General features: G+C 46.3%; 1 protein-coding gene across 2 annotated transcripts in view; it reads left to right on the forward strand.

Annotated features, from left to right (window-relative positions):
• The window catches only part of P2RX7 (purinergic receptor P2X 7), a 53721-nt gene that overhangs the window by 21158 nt on the left and 14256 nt on the right, over positions 1–18307 (forward strand). For both annotated transcript variants that reach the window (XM_031650826.1, XM_031650825.1), the window contains 5 exons: positions 4354–4426; positions 5854–5950; positions 8808–8888; positions 9531–9660; positions 10966–11102. In XM_031650826.1, coding sequence (XP_031506686.1) covers positions 4354–4426; positions 5854–5950; positions 8808–8888; positions 9531–9660; positions 10966–11102 — 518 coding nt within the window. The remainder of the gene's footprint in view (positions 1–4353; positions 4427–5853; positions 5951–8807; positions 8889–9530; positions 9661–10965; positions 11103–18307) is intronic.

Consider the following 18307-nt stretch of genomic DNA (forward strand, 5'->3'; position numbering starts at 1 on the left):
GGCACACAGCTCTCTTGCTCATTCACCCACTTCTTAGAGTCTCAGCCTCTCCATCAGGTGCATGGGCCCCCATAGTTCCCTGCCACCAACCCAGACAATCTTTCCCAACTTGGCTCTGCCCTCTCCACAATGCTGCCTCTTTCTGGAAGAGCTTCTTCCCTATCAAATCATATTTGTTTTATTCTGGGCCAGGCACGGTGGCTCACACCTATAAGCCCAGCACTTTGGGAGCCCAAGGCAGGAGGATCACTGGAGCCCAGGAGTTCAAGACCAGCCTGGGCAACATAGTGAGACCTTGTCTCTAAAAACAAAACAAAACAAAAACTGTATTTGTCCTATTCTGTACCTCACCATCCTGCTCTCTGCTCTTCAAGATGAAAACCAGCTATTCTTCTAAGTTTATCTATACCAGCGTGTTACTGCTAGGCATTACCGGTAACTCCCAACCTCCCAGCCTCCCCTCTCAGGTAACGTAACTGTGCTGTACCAAGGACCATTCCCAGCACTGACAATTGCAGCAGCGCTGGTGGTACCCAGCCAGATCCTCCACTGATGAGTAGGCCCAGCCCTGCCGGTGGGGTTTTGCTCACGGGCCCACTCTGGCAACAAGGTCTAGCTTCCTGAGTGTCCAGGAACTCTGGGCAAAAGTGCTGTCTTAGAGTACAGTCTTTGCCATCATTTGTACCCAAACTCAGAACCAGCATAACATTCCCTTGGTGTCTATCTTGATAACACTCCCCCTAAAAGGAGAGCTTTCTTTGTTTGTTTTGTCCTCATCGCCCCTTAACTCTCCCTGCCATTCAGGTGAAATCTCTGACAGCCAGGCCAGCCAAGCCCTCCCTTCTGTCTCCCTTCCCAGCAGTGTTCTGTCTCCAATCCAGTTTGGGGGCCCTGGTTCTCTTTTGTCCCATCCTTTGGTCATCTCTACACCACACTCCACACCCGTGTACACATAAAGACACTTTTGGAGTTATTGAGACTTGGAAGAAAGAGAGTTAGGATAGCCCAGAGATTAAGAGCCTGGGCTCAGAAGCTAGACTGCTAAAGGTTCAAAACTTAAAATTCTTAGCTCTGTGACCTCAGGCAGGTGACTCTTCACCTCTCTGTGCCAAGTTGTGTGCATCTAAAAAATGGGGCTGAGAACAAAACCTAGCTGTTCAGATCATTGAAACAAATGAGTGAATACCTGTGACATGCTTAAAACAAGGCATGGTACCTTATAAGCACTTAGTGAATGTCAGCTGTTATGATTCAAATGACATGTTACTCCTCAGATGGGATGTCACTCAGAGTGGCTGGAACCCAACAGGCTCCGTGGTGGCACTGCCAGCCCAGAGAGCACATGTGACTCTTTGGGATTTTAACTTGTGCTCCAGGCTGGTTTGGGCTGGTCTAATTGGACATTCACCTCCTCTCTGCCCATCAACACCCTTCTATCTCTGGTTGTCTCGGTAAATATGACCAAGTTCCAGTTACACACCAACCTGAATAGATATTTGCTCCAGTTACCTGTGGCTTCAAAACAAACTACCCTGATCATGGTGGGCTTAACACAAGCATTTTATTAACTTTCACAGTTCAGTGGTTGACTGAGTTCAGCTGGGTGGTTCTTCTACTGGTGTCACTAGGGATCTCTCAAGGAGCTGCAGTCGGATGGCAGCTGGGGTTGGCATCCCTTGGAGCTTCAATTGGCACCCAGGGATAGCTAGACATCTCTTCCTCTCCCTAAAAGTTTCCCTCTCTTCAAGGTCTCTCTGCATTGTCTCTCCAGCAGGGTAGTCAAACTTTCCAATAGTGGCTCGGGTTCCTCAAAACAAAACAAAACAAAACAAAAAAATAGAAGCTTCCTGGCCTTCTTAAGGCTTAGGCCTGGAACTGGCAACAGCATTCCTTCTGCTGCTTCTATTGGTTTTGCAGTCACAGCACAGGTTCAGCTTCAGAAAGTAGAGGAAACACTCCACCTCTCAATGGGGAAAGTGACCAAGAATTTGTGGCCATCTTTAATCCATGCAACAATCACAAAAGAGAAGATTACAACAAAACTAACGCTGTTGTTTTTTTTTTTTTTTTTAATTTTAGAATTCCTTTTGGAGAGCAAAATAAAATTGATTTCTATTCTCTCCTGAGATTCATCTCCAGTTGATAATGAAAATGTAACTTTCCATGAGCCACAGTGAATGATCACACATTCATTCCTTCCATGACTATCAAGACCTACTATTTGCCAGGCACTTGGGCTACAAAGATATGACCTTTGCTCTGTATTCAAAGGGTTCATAGTCTAATCTGGGGAGTCACAAGGAGAGGAGACCAACGGCATGCCATGTGACTAAGGCAGCCTGGGAAATAAAGAGATCATGAGAGAATTTGAAAACTACAAGAAACATTCATTGAGCATGTACTATGTGCTAAACCCTTTCTTTTCATAACTCATTTAATCTTCACAACAACCATGCAAGACAAATCTGTTGGCTGGACACGGTGGCTCATGCCTGTAATCCCAGCACTTTGGGAGGCCGAGGCAGGCAGATCACGAGGTCAGGAGTTCAAGACCAGCCTGGCCAAGATGGTAAAACATCATCTCTACTAAAAATACAAAAATTAGCCAGACATGGTGGTGTGTGCCTGTAATCCCAGCTACTTGGGAGGCTGAGGCAGGAGAATTGCTTGAACCCAGGAGGTGGAGGTTACAGTGAGCCAAGATTACACCACTGCACTCTAACCTGGTCAACAGAGCAAGACTGTCTCAAAAAAAAAAAAAAAAAAAAAAAAGGCAAATCTGTTCACCCTGCTTTTACAGATGAGGAAACTGAGGCTCAGAGAAGTGAGTGAGTTGGCTGAGGTCTCTCAGCTAGAAAATGGTGCAGCTACTGCTGAACCAGGTATACCTGGGTCCAAGACCTAGGTCCTTGGCCTGAATCACTGTAGAAGCCACAAATTGCACAGATGACAAGGAGCAGAGGCTATTTTCACACCTATGTCATATTCTGGCTTCCTCAAGACTGGCCATGAAGCCTGCTCCCCAGAAAACAGGAAGAGAAATATGCATAAACCAGGGCAGCTCATTTCTCTCTTCCACGTTCTGTCTTTCAGCCCTGAGACCCAGCTGGTCTCGTTTTCTTAGGCCAGGCGAGTGTCCTGGCCAATGTCTCTCAGTTCCATGTGTCCTGCTGAGTCTCCGCACCTGTTTGCCCTGCTTAGTCCTTTCAGCCACAGGGCCACTTGGACCAAACCACCTGTCCTCCACCCCAGCCAGCATCCCTGAAAGTGATTCCTAGCTGCCCAGACCTCTGCTTTACCCATTTTTATTCATTTTTATTGGGATATAATTCACATACCATAAACCCGACTATTTTAAAGCGTACAATTCAGTGGTTTTTAGTATATTCACAGAGTTGTGCAACTATCACCACCATCTAATTCCAGAACATTTTCTTTTCTTTTCTGTTTTTTCCTTCCTTCCTTCCTTCCCTCCCTTCCCTCCTCCCTCCCTCCCTCCTTCCTTCCTTCCTTCCTTCCTTCCTTCCTTCCTTCTTTCCTTCCTTCCTTCCTTCCCTCCCTTCCCTCCTCCCTCCCTCCCTCCTTCCTTCCTTCCTTCCTTCCTTCTTTCCTTCCTTCCTTCCTTGTGGAGTTTTGCTCTTGTCACCCAGGCTGGAGTGCAGTGACACCATCTCAGCTCACTGCAACCTCCGCCTCCTGGGTTCAAGCGATTCTCCTGCCTCAGCCTCCCTAGTAGCTGGGATTACAGGCACACACCACCATGCCTGATAATTTTTGTATTTTTAGTAGAGATGGGGTTTCACCACATTGGGCAGGCTGGTCTCAGACTCCTGACCTCAGGTGATTGACCTCCTAAAGTGCTGGGATTACAGGCTTGATGAGCCATGGCACCCAGCCTCCAGAACATTTTCATCACCCACAAAGGAAACCCCAAATCCATTAGCAATCACTCCCCATTCTCCCCTTCCCCTGGTCCCTGGCCACCACCAATCTGCTTTCTGTCTCTATAGATGCCTATTCTGGACATTTCCTATAAATAGAATCGTACATGGTGTGGCCTTTTGTGTCTGGCTTCTTTCACTCAGCATCATGTTCTCAAGGTTCATCCATGTTGTACACTGCGTCAACGCTTCATCCTTCTTATGGCTAAATAAGATTCTGTGTATGAATGTACCATATTTTATTTGTCCATTCATCTGTCAGTGGACACTTGCATGGTTTCCACTTTTTGGTAATTCTGAGTAGTGCTGCTCTAAGCATTCGTGTGCACATCCTGGTGGATATCGAATCTCTTCTCCGCGTCTTAGTAACACACGTCACTTACTCCCCACTCTCTCATCCTTCTATCTGCAGTATCCCACCCGCAGGACGCTCTGTTCCTCTGACCGGGGTTGTAAAAAGGGATGGATGGACCCACAGAGCAAAGGTACCTTCTGTTTCTTTTCCCGAGACCCTAGGGTTGGATGGTCAGGCATCTTGGTGACATTTGTGATGCCCAGTTCAGGTCTTCAGCCTCTGCTCTCAGCTGTCCTCTTCCACCATCACCAAGCCATAGGCGAGTCTGCCCATGCTTCGGCTCTGTCCCCAGCAGACCAGCTGCTGACTGTAAACATGACTCCAGTTTTCCAGTGAGAGAAGCTCCTAAAAATCTAGCAGGTTCAGGTTCTAATTGGTAGAAAAATCACATGGCCTATAGTATCATCTGAATATTCTAAACTTCCCCCTGAATCAAAGGTTAAGGACCATGAACTTATACCCCCAGGGAACCTGGCAGTTATACCCATATTAACCTGCAAATTTTTAATTTTATTTTAATTTTCACTTTTCAAAAATTTTTTGTACTGTTTTATTTTACTTTTGATTTTATTTATATCTAAGAACAGTGCTATTGTGATATCTGCAGAATTTCTTTATCTCATGTTTTAACTTAGAAAGGCACAGGGCACCGAGTGCAGAGGCTCGTGCCTGTAATCCCAGCACTTTGGGAGGGTGAGGCAGATGGATGCTTGAGGTCAGGGGTTCGAGACTAGCCTGGAAAACATGGTGAAACCCCATCTCTACTAAAAATACAAAAATTAGCCAGGCATGGTGGCGCGTGCTTATAATCCAGCTACGCCCAGGAGGCTGAGACATGAGAATCCACTTGAACCTGGAAGGCGGAGGTTGCAGTGAGCCGAATCGTTGCCACTGCACGCTCCAGCATGGGTGACAAAGCTAGACTCCATTAAAAAAAAAAAAAGCACAGGGCAATTTTAAAATGCAAAAAAAAAAAAAAAAAATCCAGTGGTTATGGTCACAAGCGCTACCTAAAAAGGCACATGGCCATTACTGCATTCTACTCCATACTATACGTGTATTCGAGTTGGTATAAAGATTATTTTAACATTGCTCACTATTTAATTAATTCTCCCTTGGAAACTGGTTAATCATCCTGACACCTCAGGAAGATGCGCCATGCTTATTTCATGGCTTGGCGCATCCTGGACAGGCTGTGTACCCCTTGAGGGACTTGTGCCCTTCGGAGAGGCCATGTTCTAGTCCATTTATACTAAGTGAGAGCATACACCTGTTCCGCTCCCCTCATGGGCACCTTTTCTTGTAAAGAAACAAAAGAGCCAGCAGAATCCACAGTCTTTCTGGTTCTGTCTGATCTCTATTATGTTTTGCTCGTTTGCCTTTCCTTGTGTTCGTTGTGGTTAGGACGGGCTTGATGGAAGCTGAAGCTGCGTGGGTTGGAAAGCCTGGTCAAAGCCTAGTCTTTTGCCTGGGTTGAGTTAATGATGTCCCTCCTGGAGAACTTTCTCTCCGCAGTTCTTTCACATCTGTGGTTCTACGATGCTTTGGCCCCTATAGGAATTCAGACCGGAAGGTGTGTAGTGTATGAAGGGAACCGGAAGACCTGTGAAGTCTCTGCCTGGTGCCCCATCGAGGCAGTGGGAGAGGCCCCCCGGTGAGTCACATGGGGAGACAGACACAGTGGCCCTCAGTAGCGACCAGATGAGGCCTTGCCGAGGCTGCTTGGGCCTTCCCCTCTCAGCACAGCCCTGCAAAGTCCTGGGTCCTACTGGCTTGAGGACCCCTGCGCTCTGGATGCACTGCTTGGCACAAACTAGTGTCTCTGGGAGGGCCCTGGTGGTTGGTAAACTATTGTAACAATTCTGTACCAACTGGTAAATAGCTACTACCCTGAGCATCCTTGGGTGTCCCTGGCCCCCTTCCCTCCCCCAGATCTTCCAGGGTACCCCTAGACCCCCTCCTCTAGTGCCACAGCAGGATCCCTTCTGACTTGTCAGTGTCCATACTGAGTGATTAAGGATAGGAAGGAAGGAGTGAGATGGAAGGGAAGGATGAAGCAAGGAAAGAGAAGAGGAAGGGGAGGAAAAAGGAGAAGAGGGAGGGTAAAAGAGGGGAGGGAAAGCAAGTTTTCTCAAATTAAATGCTCACAATGACATACAGATTTGGTGGTCCCTTGTATTGATGCTTCGCTTCAATACACAAAATCATGATGTTATATCTCAGAAGCCACAAGGGCTGATGTATTTCAGCAGAGAAAGAAAGACCTGGATTCAATTCCTAGCTCTAACACTTTTTGCTGTGTGTCCTTGGGCAAGTGGCTTAACCTCTCTGAGTTTCAGTGGCCTCACCTGTAAAAGCAAAATAATAATTTCACCAACCTCATAGGGCTGTTGTAAGGACTAAATGAAATGATACTTGTACAGTTATTGTAAGGTAAGCCCCAAACCTGGCTTACACATACATACACACACACACACACACACACACAAAATCTGCCCCTGAAAGTGTGGTGGTTCTAGACTAGCACTGTCCAATAGAACTTTATGCAGTGATGGAAATGTTCTATATCTGTGCTGTCCAATAGGGCAGCTGCTAGGTACATGTGGCTATTGAGTACATGAAGTGTGACTACTGAATTTTTGAAAGATAGATAGATGATAGATGATAGATAGATAGATAATAGATAGACAGAGTCTTGCTATGTTGCCCAGGCTGGTTTTGAACTCCTGGGCTCAAGCAATCCTCCTCCTGCCTTGGCCTCCCAAAGTTTTGGGATTACAGGTGTGAGCCATTGCTCCCAGCCTGAGTTTTTCATTTAATTTAAATTTAAATCGCCACACATGTCTAGTGGCTACCCTATTGGACAGCGCAGTTCTAGACCAACATGATTCAGGATCATTCCCGCAGCATCGTGGAGCAAAGAGAAAACTGCCCCAAGCTGGCTCATAGAAGGCTCAGGCGAAGGTTTCCCAATGCCGGGACAGGGGGTGCGCTCAGCGCATCACCCCTTATGGTTCTCAATCGCCAGTAGCTCCACTCAGGTTCATTTCTAGGTCAGGGGCATTTCTTTGTCACAGAAGGAATCACCCAGTTCTGGGAGATACAGCAGCCTCCACTCAGGTAGTCCTTGGTTCAAGACAAGTGGCCCTTGACTGACTGTGGTTTCAGTTCCAGCTCCGCCATCAACTCACTCATTAAATAAACTGCATCTCCAGTGTGCCTGCCACTGGGCTGGATTTTGATGTGACCTGGGCAAGCAACTCCCTGAACTTCAGTTTCTCATATATTATATGAATTAGCTAAGATGGTTCATTTAATCATTCATTCAACACATCCATCACCATGTAGTAGGTGTTAGATATTTATCTCATACGTGACTATGCATAAGAGACTTTGCTAAGGTTTAGGTAAAATACAAGTCCCAGATATAGAGCAAGTCCCAACCACTGTACATACCTGAATGTGTAATTATGTCAGTGTGAGAGGTGCCACAGTAAATGCCATTGGGTCTTGTATTAGTCCATTCTCACACAAAGAACTACCTAGCCAGGTGCGGTGGCTCACACCTGTAATCCCAGCACTTTGGGAGGTTAAGGCAGGTGGATCACTTGAGGTCAGGAGTTCGATACCAGCCTGGCCAACATGGTGAAACCCTGTCTCTACCAAAAATACAGAAATTAGCCAGGTGTGGTGGCACACACCTGTAATCCCAGCACTTTGGGAGGTTAAGGCAGGCGGATCACTTGAGGTCAGGAGTTCGATACCAGCCTGGCCAACATGGTGAAACCCTGTCTCTACTAAAAAATACAGAAATTAGCCAGGTGTGGTGGCACACACCTGTAATCCCGGCTACTCGGGAGGCTGAGGCAGGAGAATCCCATGAACCCAGGAGGTGGAGGTTGAAGTGGCCAGGTGCCTGCACTCCAGCCTGGGTGACAGTGAACTCCATCTCAAAAAAAAAAAAAAAAAGACCTACCTTTTTTTTCGGTAAGAGACCGAGTACTTTATGAAAAAAAGAGGTTTAATTGACTCACAGTTCCACAGGCTTAACAGGAAGCCTCAGGAGACTCACAATCATGGCAGAAGGCGAAAGGGAAGCAAACACATCTTACCATGATGGAGCAGGAGGGGGGCCGCGGGGGATGTGCAGCGCACTTCAGATCCACTCACTATCAGGAGAACAGCAAGGGGGAAGTCCGGCCCCATGATTCAATCACTTCCCACCAGGCCCCTCCTCCGGCACACGGGGATTACAATTCGAGATGAGATTTGGGTGGGGACACAGAGAAAAACCATATCAGATCTCAAGAAGGGAGAACCTCTTCTTGGAGGAGCTGGAGGGGCTTTGTGGAGAGTTTCAGAATGCTTTGCCCACTAGGTTTGCTGTATCCATTTCTCTTCACGCATCCCAAAGACCAAACCAAGAAACCAGAAACCTCTGGTCCCACTGGCCCATGGGCTCCCTCGGTCCCCACCGTCACTAATGGCCATTTTGCATGTCTCTCTCCCAGGCCTGCTCTCTTGAACAGTGCAGAAAACTTCACCGTGCTCATCAAAAACAATATCGACTTCCCCGGCCACAACTACACCACGTAAGTGCCCAGGCTGCCTCGCTGTCTTAGTTATCTACTGCTGCGTAATAAATTATCCCAAACCTCAGAAGCCTGAAACAAGAAATGCCTATTGTCTCCCATGGTTTCTGTGGGTCAGGAATCTGGGAATGACTTTGCTGTGTGGTTCTCGCTCAAGGTCTGTCAGGTTGTAGCCAAGCTGTCAACCAGGGCTGCAGTCATTTCTAGGCTTGACTGGAGCTGGAGAACCCTTTTCCAAGCTCTCACACAGTTGCTGGTGGGAGGGCTCAGTTCCTCGCCCTAGGACCACTTGAGTATCCTTGGTATACGGCGGCTGGCTTCTCCCAGAGCAAGTGACCCAAGAGAGATAGAGCAAGCAACCGAGAGTATAACCGAGATGTAACCAAGAGTCTAACCAAGAAGGAACCAGGAGTATAACCAAGATGGAAGCCACAGTCTTTGGGAGCGACACTTCTGCCATATGCCATTGGTGACACAGATCAACCCTGGTCCAATGTGAGAGGCCACTGCCCAGGGGTCCCAGGAGGCAGGGATCGTTTGGGGCTTTCATGGAACCTCTCCACCACACTGGCTCACTCCTGGGAAAGAGACAGATCTGTTTTCACTCGAGATGTTTGTTTGTTTGCTTTTAATTTTGCACAGGAGAAACATCTTGCCTGGTTTAAACATCACTTGTACCTTCCACAAGACTCAGAATCCACAGTGTCCCATTTTCCGACTAGGAGACATCTTCCGAGAAACAGGCGATAATTTTTCAGATGTGGCAATTCAGGTTGGTGGTGCTTTGTACACTGGGATGTGGGGCTATGTGTCTGGGGATGGAGGATGTCAAACGGCCAAGAGGCCGGGCCACTGGGTCTTCATAATGTGGCTCACATTTACTGAGCATTTAGTAAATTCACCCTCTGTGCTAAGGGCTTTACCTACGCTACCTCATCAAATCCCAAAACAATCTTATGAGTGAGAGCTACTTGGTGTGGCTCTCACTTTCCTGTGGCTGACATAACAAGTTAGCAAAGCTTAGTGGCTTAAAACAACACATATTTGCTTATGTTGCCAGAGATCAGAAGTTGGGGACGATTTTCCCTGAGCCAGGGCCATGCTCCCCCCAGGTCTTTAGGGGAAAATCCAGTTCCTCGGCTTTTCCACCTTCTGGAGCTGCATTCCTTGCATTTCTTCAACGCCAGCAGCATGGAATCTTGCCTCAGTGGCCACTTTCACTCCCTATCCTGTGTCCAATCTCTCTCTGCCTCTGTCTTATAAAGAGAGGGAGCATTTACAAGAGGGGGCATTTAAGGACCAGCTGGATAATCCAGGATAATCCAGATCCTCCCATCTCAAGATCCTTCATTTAGGATGAGCGCGGTGGCTCATGCCTGTAATCCCAGCACTTTGGGAGGCTGAGGTGGGCAGATCACATGAGGTCAGGAGTTCAACACCAGCCTGGCCAACATGGTGAAACCCCATCTCTACTAAAGATACAAAAAAAATAGCCAGGCATGGTGGTGGGCACCTGTAATCCCAGCTACTCGGGAGGTTGAGACAGGAGAATCACTTGAACTTGGGAGGCGGAGGTTGCAGTGAGCTGAGATCATGCCATTGCCATCCAGCCTGGGTGACTAAAGCGAGACTCCATCTCAAAAAAAAAAAAAAAAAAAATCCTTCATGTAATCGCATCTGCAAAGAGCTTTCCCTAGGGGAGTACTAGGAGGTAAAGCAGAAAATATATTTGATAGAGTGCCCTGAATTCCAGTCTAATAAGTTTGGACTCGATCTTTAATGGGGGTGTGGGGGGCATTAAAGGTGTCTGAGTACAGGAGTGGTCTGTTGAAATTTGTATTTTAGGACACTGAATTTAACGGTGGTGTGTCCCAGACGGGGGTAGGGAGAGTGAGGAGATGCATTTGTGGCCGCCACAATAACACTTGTGCGAGTTAGATGGGGTTGTACACATGGTTCTTCAATCAGCATTTTTCCTCTAAAAATCTTAAGCAATCATAGCTATGCAGGGAGATGTCTGGCGGTTGCATAACTCACACCCAGCAGCCACAGAGACTGTCTCTTGTTGATCCTTCAGGGCGGAATAATGGGCATTGAGATCTACTGGGACTGCAACCTAGACCGTTGGTTCCATCACTGCCGTCCCAAATACAGTTTCCGTCGCCTTGACGACAAGACTACCAACGTGTCCTTGTACCCTGGCTACAACTTCAGGTAACTCCAAGGCCCCAGGTCAAACTCACCCAGTGGCTAAATCTCATTCCCAGCAATTGGTGAGACTAATTTTGGTTTCCAAGGCAACAAGATGAATGAAAAAAGACTTTCTCTAAGAACTAGGTGATAACTGAATTTTTTCCATAATTTTTTAAAATTCTCAAAGAGATGCACACTGTTTATTTTTTATTTAGTTATTTTTTTTTTAATGAAGTCTTGCTCTGTCACCCAGGCTGGAGTGCAATGGCGCCATCTCGGTCACTGCAAACTTCCACCTCCCAGGTTCAAGCGACTCTCCTGCATCAGCCTCCCAAGTAGCTGAGATTACAGGCGGATGCACACTCTTTATAAAACAAACTACTGGGAAACAGAAAAGCATAGAGGGGGATCAAAATCACCCATAATTCCCCTACCCTGAAATAATCAATGATAACCCTCAGGGGAATTTTCCTCATCTGCACCAATTATTTCATATAGCTCCTATGAAATCATAGCATGCATATGTATGTATGTATGTATGTATGTATGTATGTATGTATGTATGTATAGTGGTATTCTGTGGGGTTTTTCATACCCCAGTCACTCAAAATTCTTTGTAACCATCACATTAATGATCATAACATTCCATTTTGTAGGTGAACAAATAACAAAATAACAACTGCTACAATTCAGGGAGTGTTTTCTTTTTTTGTTTTTTGTTTTTGTTGTTTGTTTTTTTAGATGGAGTCACACTGTTTGCCCAGGCCGGAGTGCAGTAGCACGATCTCAGCTTACTGCAACCTCTGCCTCCTGGGTTCAAGCGATCCTCCCGCCTCCCAAGTATCTGGGACCACAGGCATGTGCCACCACACCCAGCTAATTTTTGTATATTCAGTAGAGGCGGGGTTTCACTATGTTGGCCAGTCTGGTCTCAAACTCTTGACCTCAAGTCATCTGCCCGCCTCGGCTTCCCAAAGTGCTAGGATTACAGGCATGAGCCACCGTGCCTGGCCCAAGGAGGGTTTTCCATATACCAAGCACTCCCTGTCACCATCCCTAAAATCTCCCAACAACCCTGGAAGAAAGATATTATTGTTTCTGGAAGATGATTTGCCCAAGACCCACAGCTGATAATACATGCTGCATAATTCTAACCCTCGTCACTCTGACCCCACACTCACACTCCATCCCTTCCTTCCCATCTCATGATTTTCTCGCCCATGCCTCCATGATTGAATATTTGAGTTGCTTCCAGTTTTTCTATTACAAATAACCACAGTGTGCATCTTTGCACATAAACTTTTGTTTGAATTCCAGGTTACTTCCTTAGGATAAATTTCTAGACTTATTAAATCAAAGGTTGTGAACATTTTATCATATGCTTTCAGATGTTTAAAAATATCTATGGTTATAATGTTTCGTTTTGTTTTGTTTCTGAGACAGAGTCTCACTCTGTCACTCAGGTTGGAGTGGACTTGGTGTGATTATAGCTCACTGCAACCTCTGCCTCCCAGGCTCAAGCGATCCTCCCACCTCAGCCTTCTGAGTAGCTAGGACTACAGGTGCACGCCACCATGCCCAGCTAATTTTTAAAATTTTTTTGTAGAGACGGAGTCTCATTATATTGCCCAGGCTGGTCTCAAACTCCTAGCTCAAGCAATCCACCTGCCTCGGCCTCCTAAAGTGTTAGGATTGTAGGTGTGAGCCACTGCACCTGGTCTATACTTTTCATTTCTAGGATTTTTATTTGGTTCTTTTTCAAAGTCATCTATTATTGTTCCAGTGAGTCCCATTCTTACCTTAAGGATCCTACTACTTCTGTCCATTCTATTATATCATTCCTTTCATACCGATCTATTATCCAAAGTAACTTGAGTGGGAGTTCTCCTCATGGGCTTTGAAATACTGTCTTCAGTAGAAAAGATCTTATGCAAAGTTCTGCATGTGCTGTGTGTTATGGAGGTATTCCTTATATATTACTCAAAGCAGCCTCATAAACTGGCAGGCAGCCCCTTAAATGTGTTTCTGTTTCTGTTTCTGTTTCTGTTTTGTTTTGTTTTTTGGCCTGCATGATATTTTAAAACTTGAGACAGGCCAGGTGCAGTGGCTTATGCCTGTAATCCCAGCACGTTGGGAGGCCAAGGTGGGAGGATCACTTAGACGCAGGAGTTTGAGGCTAGCCTGGGCAACATAGGGAGACCCCATCTCTACAAATAATAATTTTTAAAACATCAGCCAGGTGTGGGCACATGCACCTCTGGTCCCAGCTGCTCAGGAGGCTGAGGCGGGAGGATTGTTTGTACCTGGGAGGTTGAGGCTGCAGTGAGCCGTGGCTGTGCCACTGCACTCCAGCCTGGGTGACACAGTGAGACCCTGTCTCAAAAATAAATAAATAAATAAAAAATAAAATTTGAGACATTCTATGTAAAACCTTGGACTTCCTGCTTTTCTTGAAAAATGAAACTATTTGACACCCCAAGGTCCATATCTTACATGGTGGCTGCGGGCTGGAGCTGAGTATCAGTGGTCCTATTTAGAAAGGGTCTGGGCTTTCTGGTTCATCACTGTCACTGCCACTCCTTAGTGCTTATACCTGGCCCGCATCCTCGTTTCTGTCATCTGCCTGGCCCCTGTAGGCATTTGAGTTTGAAACCCTTGACATAAAGGTGGGCTGATGCTTTTTGCTTCCTTTGGGTCAATGGAATTTCATCCAGGGCACTGAAACCAGCTCCCAGTTGAGATAACTTTTTGATCATCCCCTGCTGCTCTGCTGAATAGGCCCATGGCCATTATTAAGAAGAGAGGACAGGATGAGTGGTCCCCTGACTGCCGTTCCAGGGTATTTTTTTAGCTGTCAGCAGAAGCACGCGGGGCAGTGAACAATCAGGTGTCAGCAAATGTCCTTCCAGTGGCTGAGTTGAGCCCAAGAACATCTGCTCCTGGAGAGATCTGAGCCCTCTGAAGGCCTGAGCCAGTTACGATGTTAATATTCTTTTAGAACAAAGTGGTAGAGCATTTCTTGTCTGGAATGAGCACCAGAAGAAATCTTTGGCCAAAAATAAATTGTTGAGGGCCGGGAGCGGTGGCTTATGCCTGTAATCCCAACACTTTGGGAGGCCGAAGCTGGAGGATTACCTGAGGTCAGGAGTTTGAGACCAGCCTGGCCAACATGGCGAAACCCTGTCTCTCCTAAAAATACAAAAATTAGCTGGACGTGGTGACAGGTGCCTATAATACAGCTACTTGGGAGGCTGAGGCAGGGAGAACTGCTTGAACCTGGAAGGTGGAGGTTGCAGTGAGCCGGGGTCATGCCACTTCACTCCAGCCTGGGCGACAGAGCGAGACTCTGTCTCAAAAAAAAAAAAAACTTAAATAAATAAATAAATTAATTAATTAATTGTTGAGGTCTGTTGAGTAAGTGGACAAGTTATTTTCCAGCAGACACACAAGAGAAGGAAATTATAGGTTATAGGAGGTATTTCAGAAAATATAACTTTCTAAAACATAGGAAGCTGAAGAAGTTGATCACATTACAGAATTCTGTCCCTTACAAAACGATCCATGGCGAAATGTCCTTACTTAGTGAAGAGGTGATTCCGCTCATGCACGACCTGTGTGAAGTGGATCAGGCCACATAGAACGCACGACGTGCTTCTCAGGCCCAGCAGGAGTACGTGTCTGTGTTAATTTCCTGTGGCTGCTATGACCAATTGCCACAAATGTGGCCACTTCAAACAACAGAAATTAATCCTCTTCTAGTTCTGGAAGCCAGAAGTTTGGAATTAAGATATCAGCAGGGCCACACTTGCTCTGATGCTCTACGGGAGGGTCTGTTCTTGCCTCTTCCAGCGTCTGGTGGCTCCAGGCCTTTCATAACTTTATGGCGGCATCACTCAAATCTCTGCCTCCATCCTCACAGGACCTTCTCCCCTGTGTCTCTATGTCTTTAATCTCTCCCTTTTTTTTGTTTTGTTTTGTTTTGTTTTGTTTTTTGAGACAGGGTTTCACTCTAGTCTCCTAGACTGAAGTGCAATGGCATAATTTCGGCTCACTGCAACCTCTGCCTCCTGGGCTCAAGCAATTTGATCTCTCCTTTATCTTATAAAGATACTAGTCATTGGATTTCGGGCTTACCCTAAATCCAGGATAATCTCATCTTGAGATGTTTAACTTAATTATATCTATCTGCAAACACTGTATTTCTAAATAAGGTCATATCACAGCCACTAGGGACTAGGTACTTGAACATATCTTATTTGGGGGGCTCAACCCATTCCAGTGTGCAAAACACATTCTTCTTCAAGGCCCGATGTTTCCCAGGGCATTGCCCACTGACTACCTGCATCAGAATAATTACTTGGTACCTTTACTGGAAATACAGACTCCTAGAAACATCTCAGAGCTTCTGCAACCACTCTTTGGGGGAGGGGCTTAGGAGTCTGCCTTTGAACACACTCACTCCAAGTGATCCTATTTTTTTTTTTTTTGAGACAGAGTCTTGCTTTGTCACCCAGGCTAGAGTGTAGTGGCACGATCTTGGTTCACTGCAAGCTCCGCCTCTCAGGTTCACGCCATTCTCCTGCCTCAGCCTCCCCAGTAGCTGGGACTACAGGCGCCTACCACCACACCTGGCTAATTTTTTGTATTTTTAGTAGAGATAGGGTTTCACCATGTTAGCCAGGATGGTCTCGATCTGCTGACCTTGTGATCACCTGCCTCGGCCTCCCAAAGTGCTGGGATTACAGGCGTGAGCCACCGCGCCCGGCCGTCACCTTAAGTGATTCTTGCCTTCAGTTTAACAGCCACCATAACAAGACACTGGAAGCAGAAATTCACACGCTTACTACACAATGTTAACCTTCCCAGGCAAACCAACTCACATAGGGAGATAATGCCAAGCCCAGGGCAGGCAGTGGCGACGCATGGTTGCTTGTGTATTAAAAAACAAATCACTGGCTGGGCACGTTGGCTCAGACCTATAATCCTAACACTCTGGGAGGCTGAGGTGGGTGCATCACTTGAGCTCAGGAGTTCAAGCCAGCCTGGGCAACACAGTGAGACCCTCATCTCTATAACAATTTTTTAAAATTAGTTGGGTGTAATGGTTTGCACCTGTAGTCCCAGCTGCCCGGGGGCTGAGGTGGGAGGATGACTTGAACCCCAGAGGCGGAGGCTGCAGTGAGCTGTGTTCGAGCCACTGCACTCCAGCCTGGGTGACAGAGCCAGATCCTGTCTCAATAAACAAAAACAAACAACAACAAGAACAACAACAAAGATAAATCACTCAATATAGCATCAGGAGAAAAAGCTCTCTTGAAATAGTCACATGCAAAGAAATTAATTCCCTCCAGTCAGAAAGAGGCACTAAAGTGCCTGAGAATATCTGATCGATTTCAATGTCAGGTTTTGAGAGGTTTTTTAAAAACAGTTTCAGATGTTTCTTACTATTTTTTGGCAGAACATCTGCCATCTGCTTTCTTCTCTCCCCTCATCTTGTAACTAGATGGTGAATTAATAACTCAGAAAAAACGTATATCTATATGTAACCTTATCTAAAAGCAATCATCAAAATGTGGTGAGAAGAAGGGGCAGATTTAAAAGTTTTATGAAGCATTTGTTTTAAGCCTCTTTAGTCATTCTTGAAAAACAAAACACACCACTTTTCCTGACCGCAGCACTGGGGAGGGTTGCGTATTACGGGTGACTGATGAGTTGTGCCTGGGGCTTAATTTTTAAAGTTAGCACTGGGTGATGACAGAGAAAGGTCAATGCCACTAAAAGAATAATTTTTTTTTTTTTTTTTTTTTTTTGAGATGGGGTCTCACTCTGTCACCCAGGGCGGAGTGCAGTGGCGTGATCTTGGCTCACTGCAACCTCTGCCTCCTGGGTTCAAGTGATACTCCTGCCTCAGCTTCCCGAGTAGCTGGGATTACAGACGTCTGCCATCATACCCAGCTAATTTTTGTATTTTTAGTAGAGACAGGGTTTCACCATGTTGGCCAGGCTGGTCTCAAAGTCCTGACCTGAGGTGATCTGTCTACCTTGGCCTCCCAAAGTGCTGGGATTACAGACGTGAGCCATTGCACCTGGCCAAGAAGAATTTATTACATACTATTCCCAAGAGAGAGGGCCACACCACACTATGCCAGGCCACACCAGGCCATGCCACACTAGACAGGGCCACAGGAGGAAGTACCAGATTCAGTCAAGAGGCAGAATAAAGGGGAAAGAATGGTCCAGAGCTTTATTGTATTTCCCAATGGAAGGGCAAGGCAGGACTGGGGAAACAGCTTAGGGTGAACTACTTTGAATAATGCCAGTGGGTTCTGAGTTACAGGAATGGTCTCTAAATGTCTGGCCCTCACCCTACCTGTCCCTAAGGAGAAATACTGGAGAGTTAGAAAAGGAAGTGGTTGAGGGATTGGTTGGAGGGTTTGTAATATTATTTTCACACCCTCACAAAAGCTGGATTGCAGGGGAGATGTAAACAACTTCAGCCTTGGGAGGCCAAGATGAAAGGATGGCTTGAAGCCAGGAGTTCAGGGCTGCAACAAGCTATGAGCACAACACTGCACTCCAGCCTGGTTGAAAGAATGAGATCCTGACTCTACAAAACATTTTTGAAAAAATTTTTTTTCTTTTTTCTTTCTTTTTTTTGAAACAGTCTTGTTCTGTCACCCAGGCTGAAGTGCAGTGGTACGATCCTGGCTCACTGCAACCTCCGTCTCCTGGGTTCAAGTGATTCTTGTGCCTCAGCATCCTGAGTAGCTGGGATTACAGGCATGTGCCACCATGCCTGGCTAATTTTTGTATTTTTAGTAGAGATGGGGTTTCACCATGATGTCCAGGCTGGTCTCGAACTCCTGACCTCAAGTGATCCACCCGCCTTGGCCTCCCAAAGTGCTGGGATTACAGATGTAAGCCACCTTGCCCGGTTGAAAATTTTAAAAATAAAAATTAGCCACGTATGGTGGTGCACGCTTGTAGTCCCACCCAGCCACTTGGGAGGCTGAAGTGGGAGTATCACTTGGGCCCAGGAGATGGAGGCTGCAGTGAGCTCTGATCATCTGATCATGCCAGTGCTCTCCAACCTGGGTGACAGAACAAGACCCCACCTCAAAACAAACAAACAAAACAAAAAACACAACTTCAGCCTTTAGTTTGGCCCTGCGATTAATGATTGCCAAATAGACATATACAGAATCTAAGAAAATACAGTTTGCTGA

The sequence above is a fragment of the Papio anubis genome, chromosome 9, assembly GCF_008728515.1.
Source record: "Papio anubis isolate 15944 chromosome 9, Panubis1.0, whole genome shotgun sequence".
NCBI classification, from domain to species: Eukaryota; Metazoa; Chordata; class Mammalia; order Primates; family Cercopithecidae; genus Papio; species Papio anubis.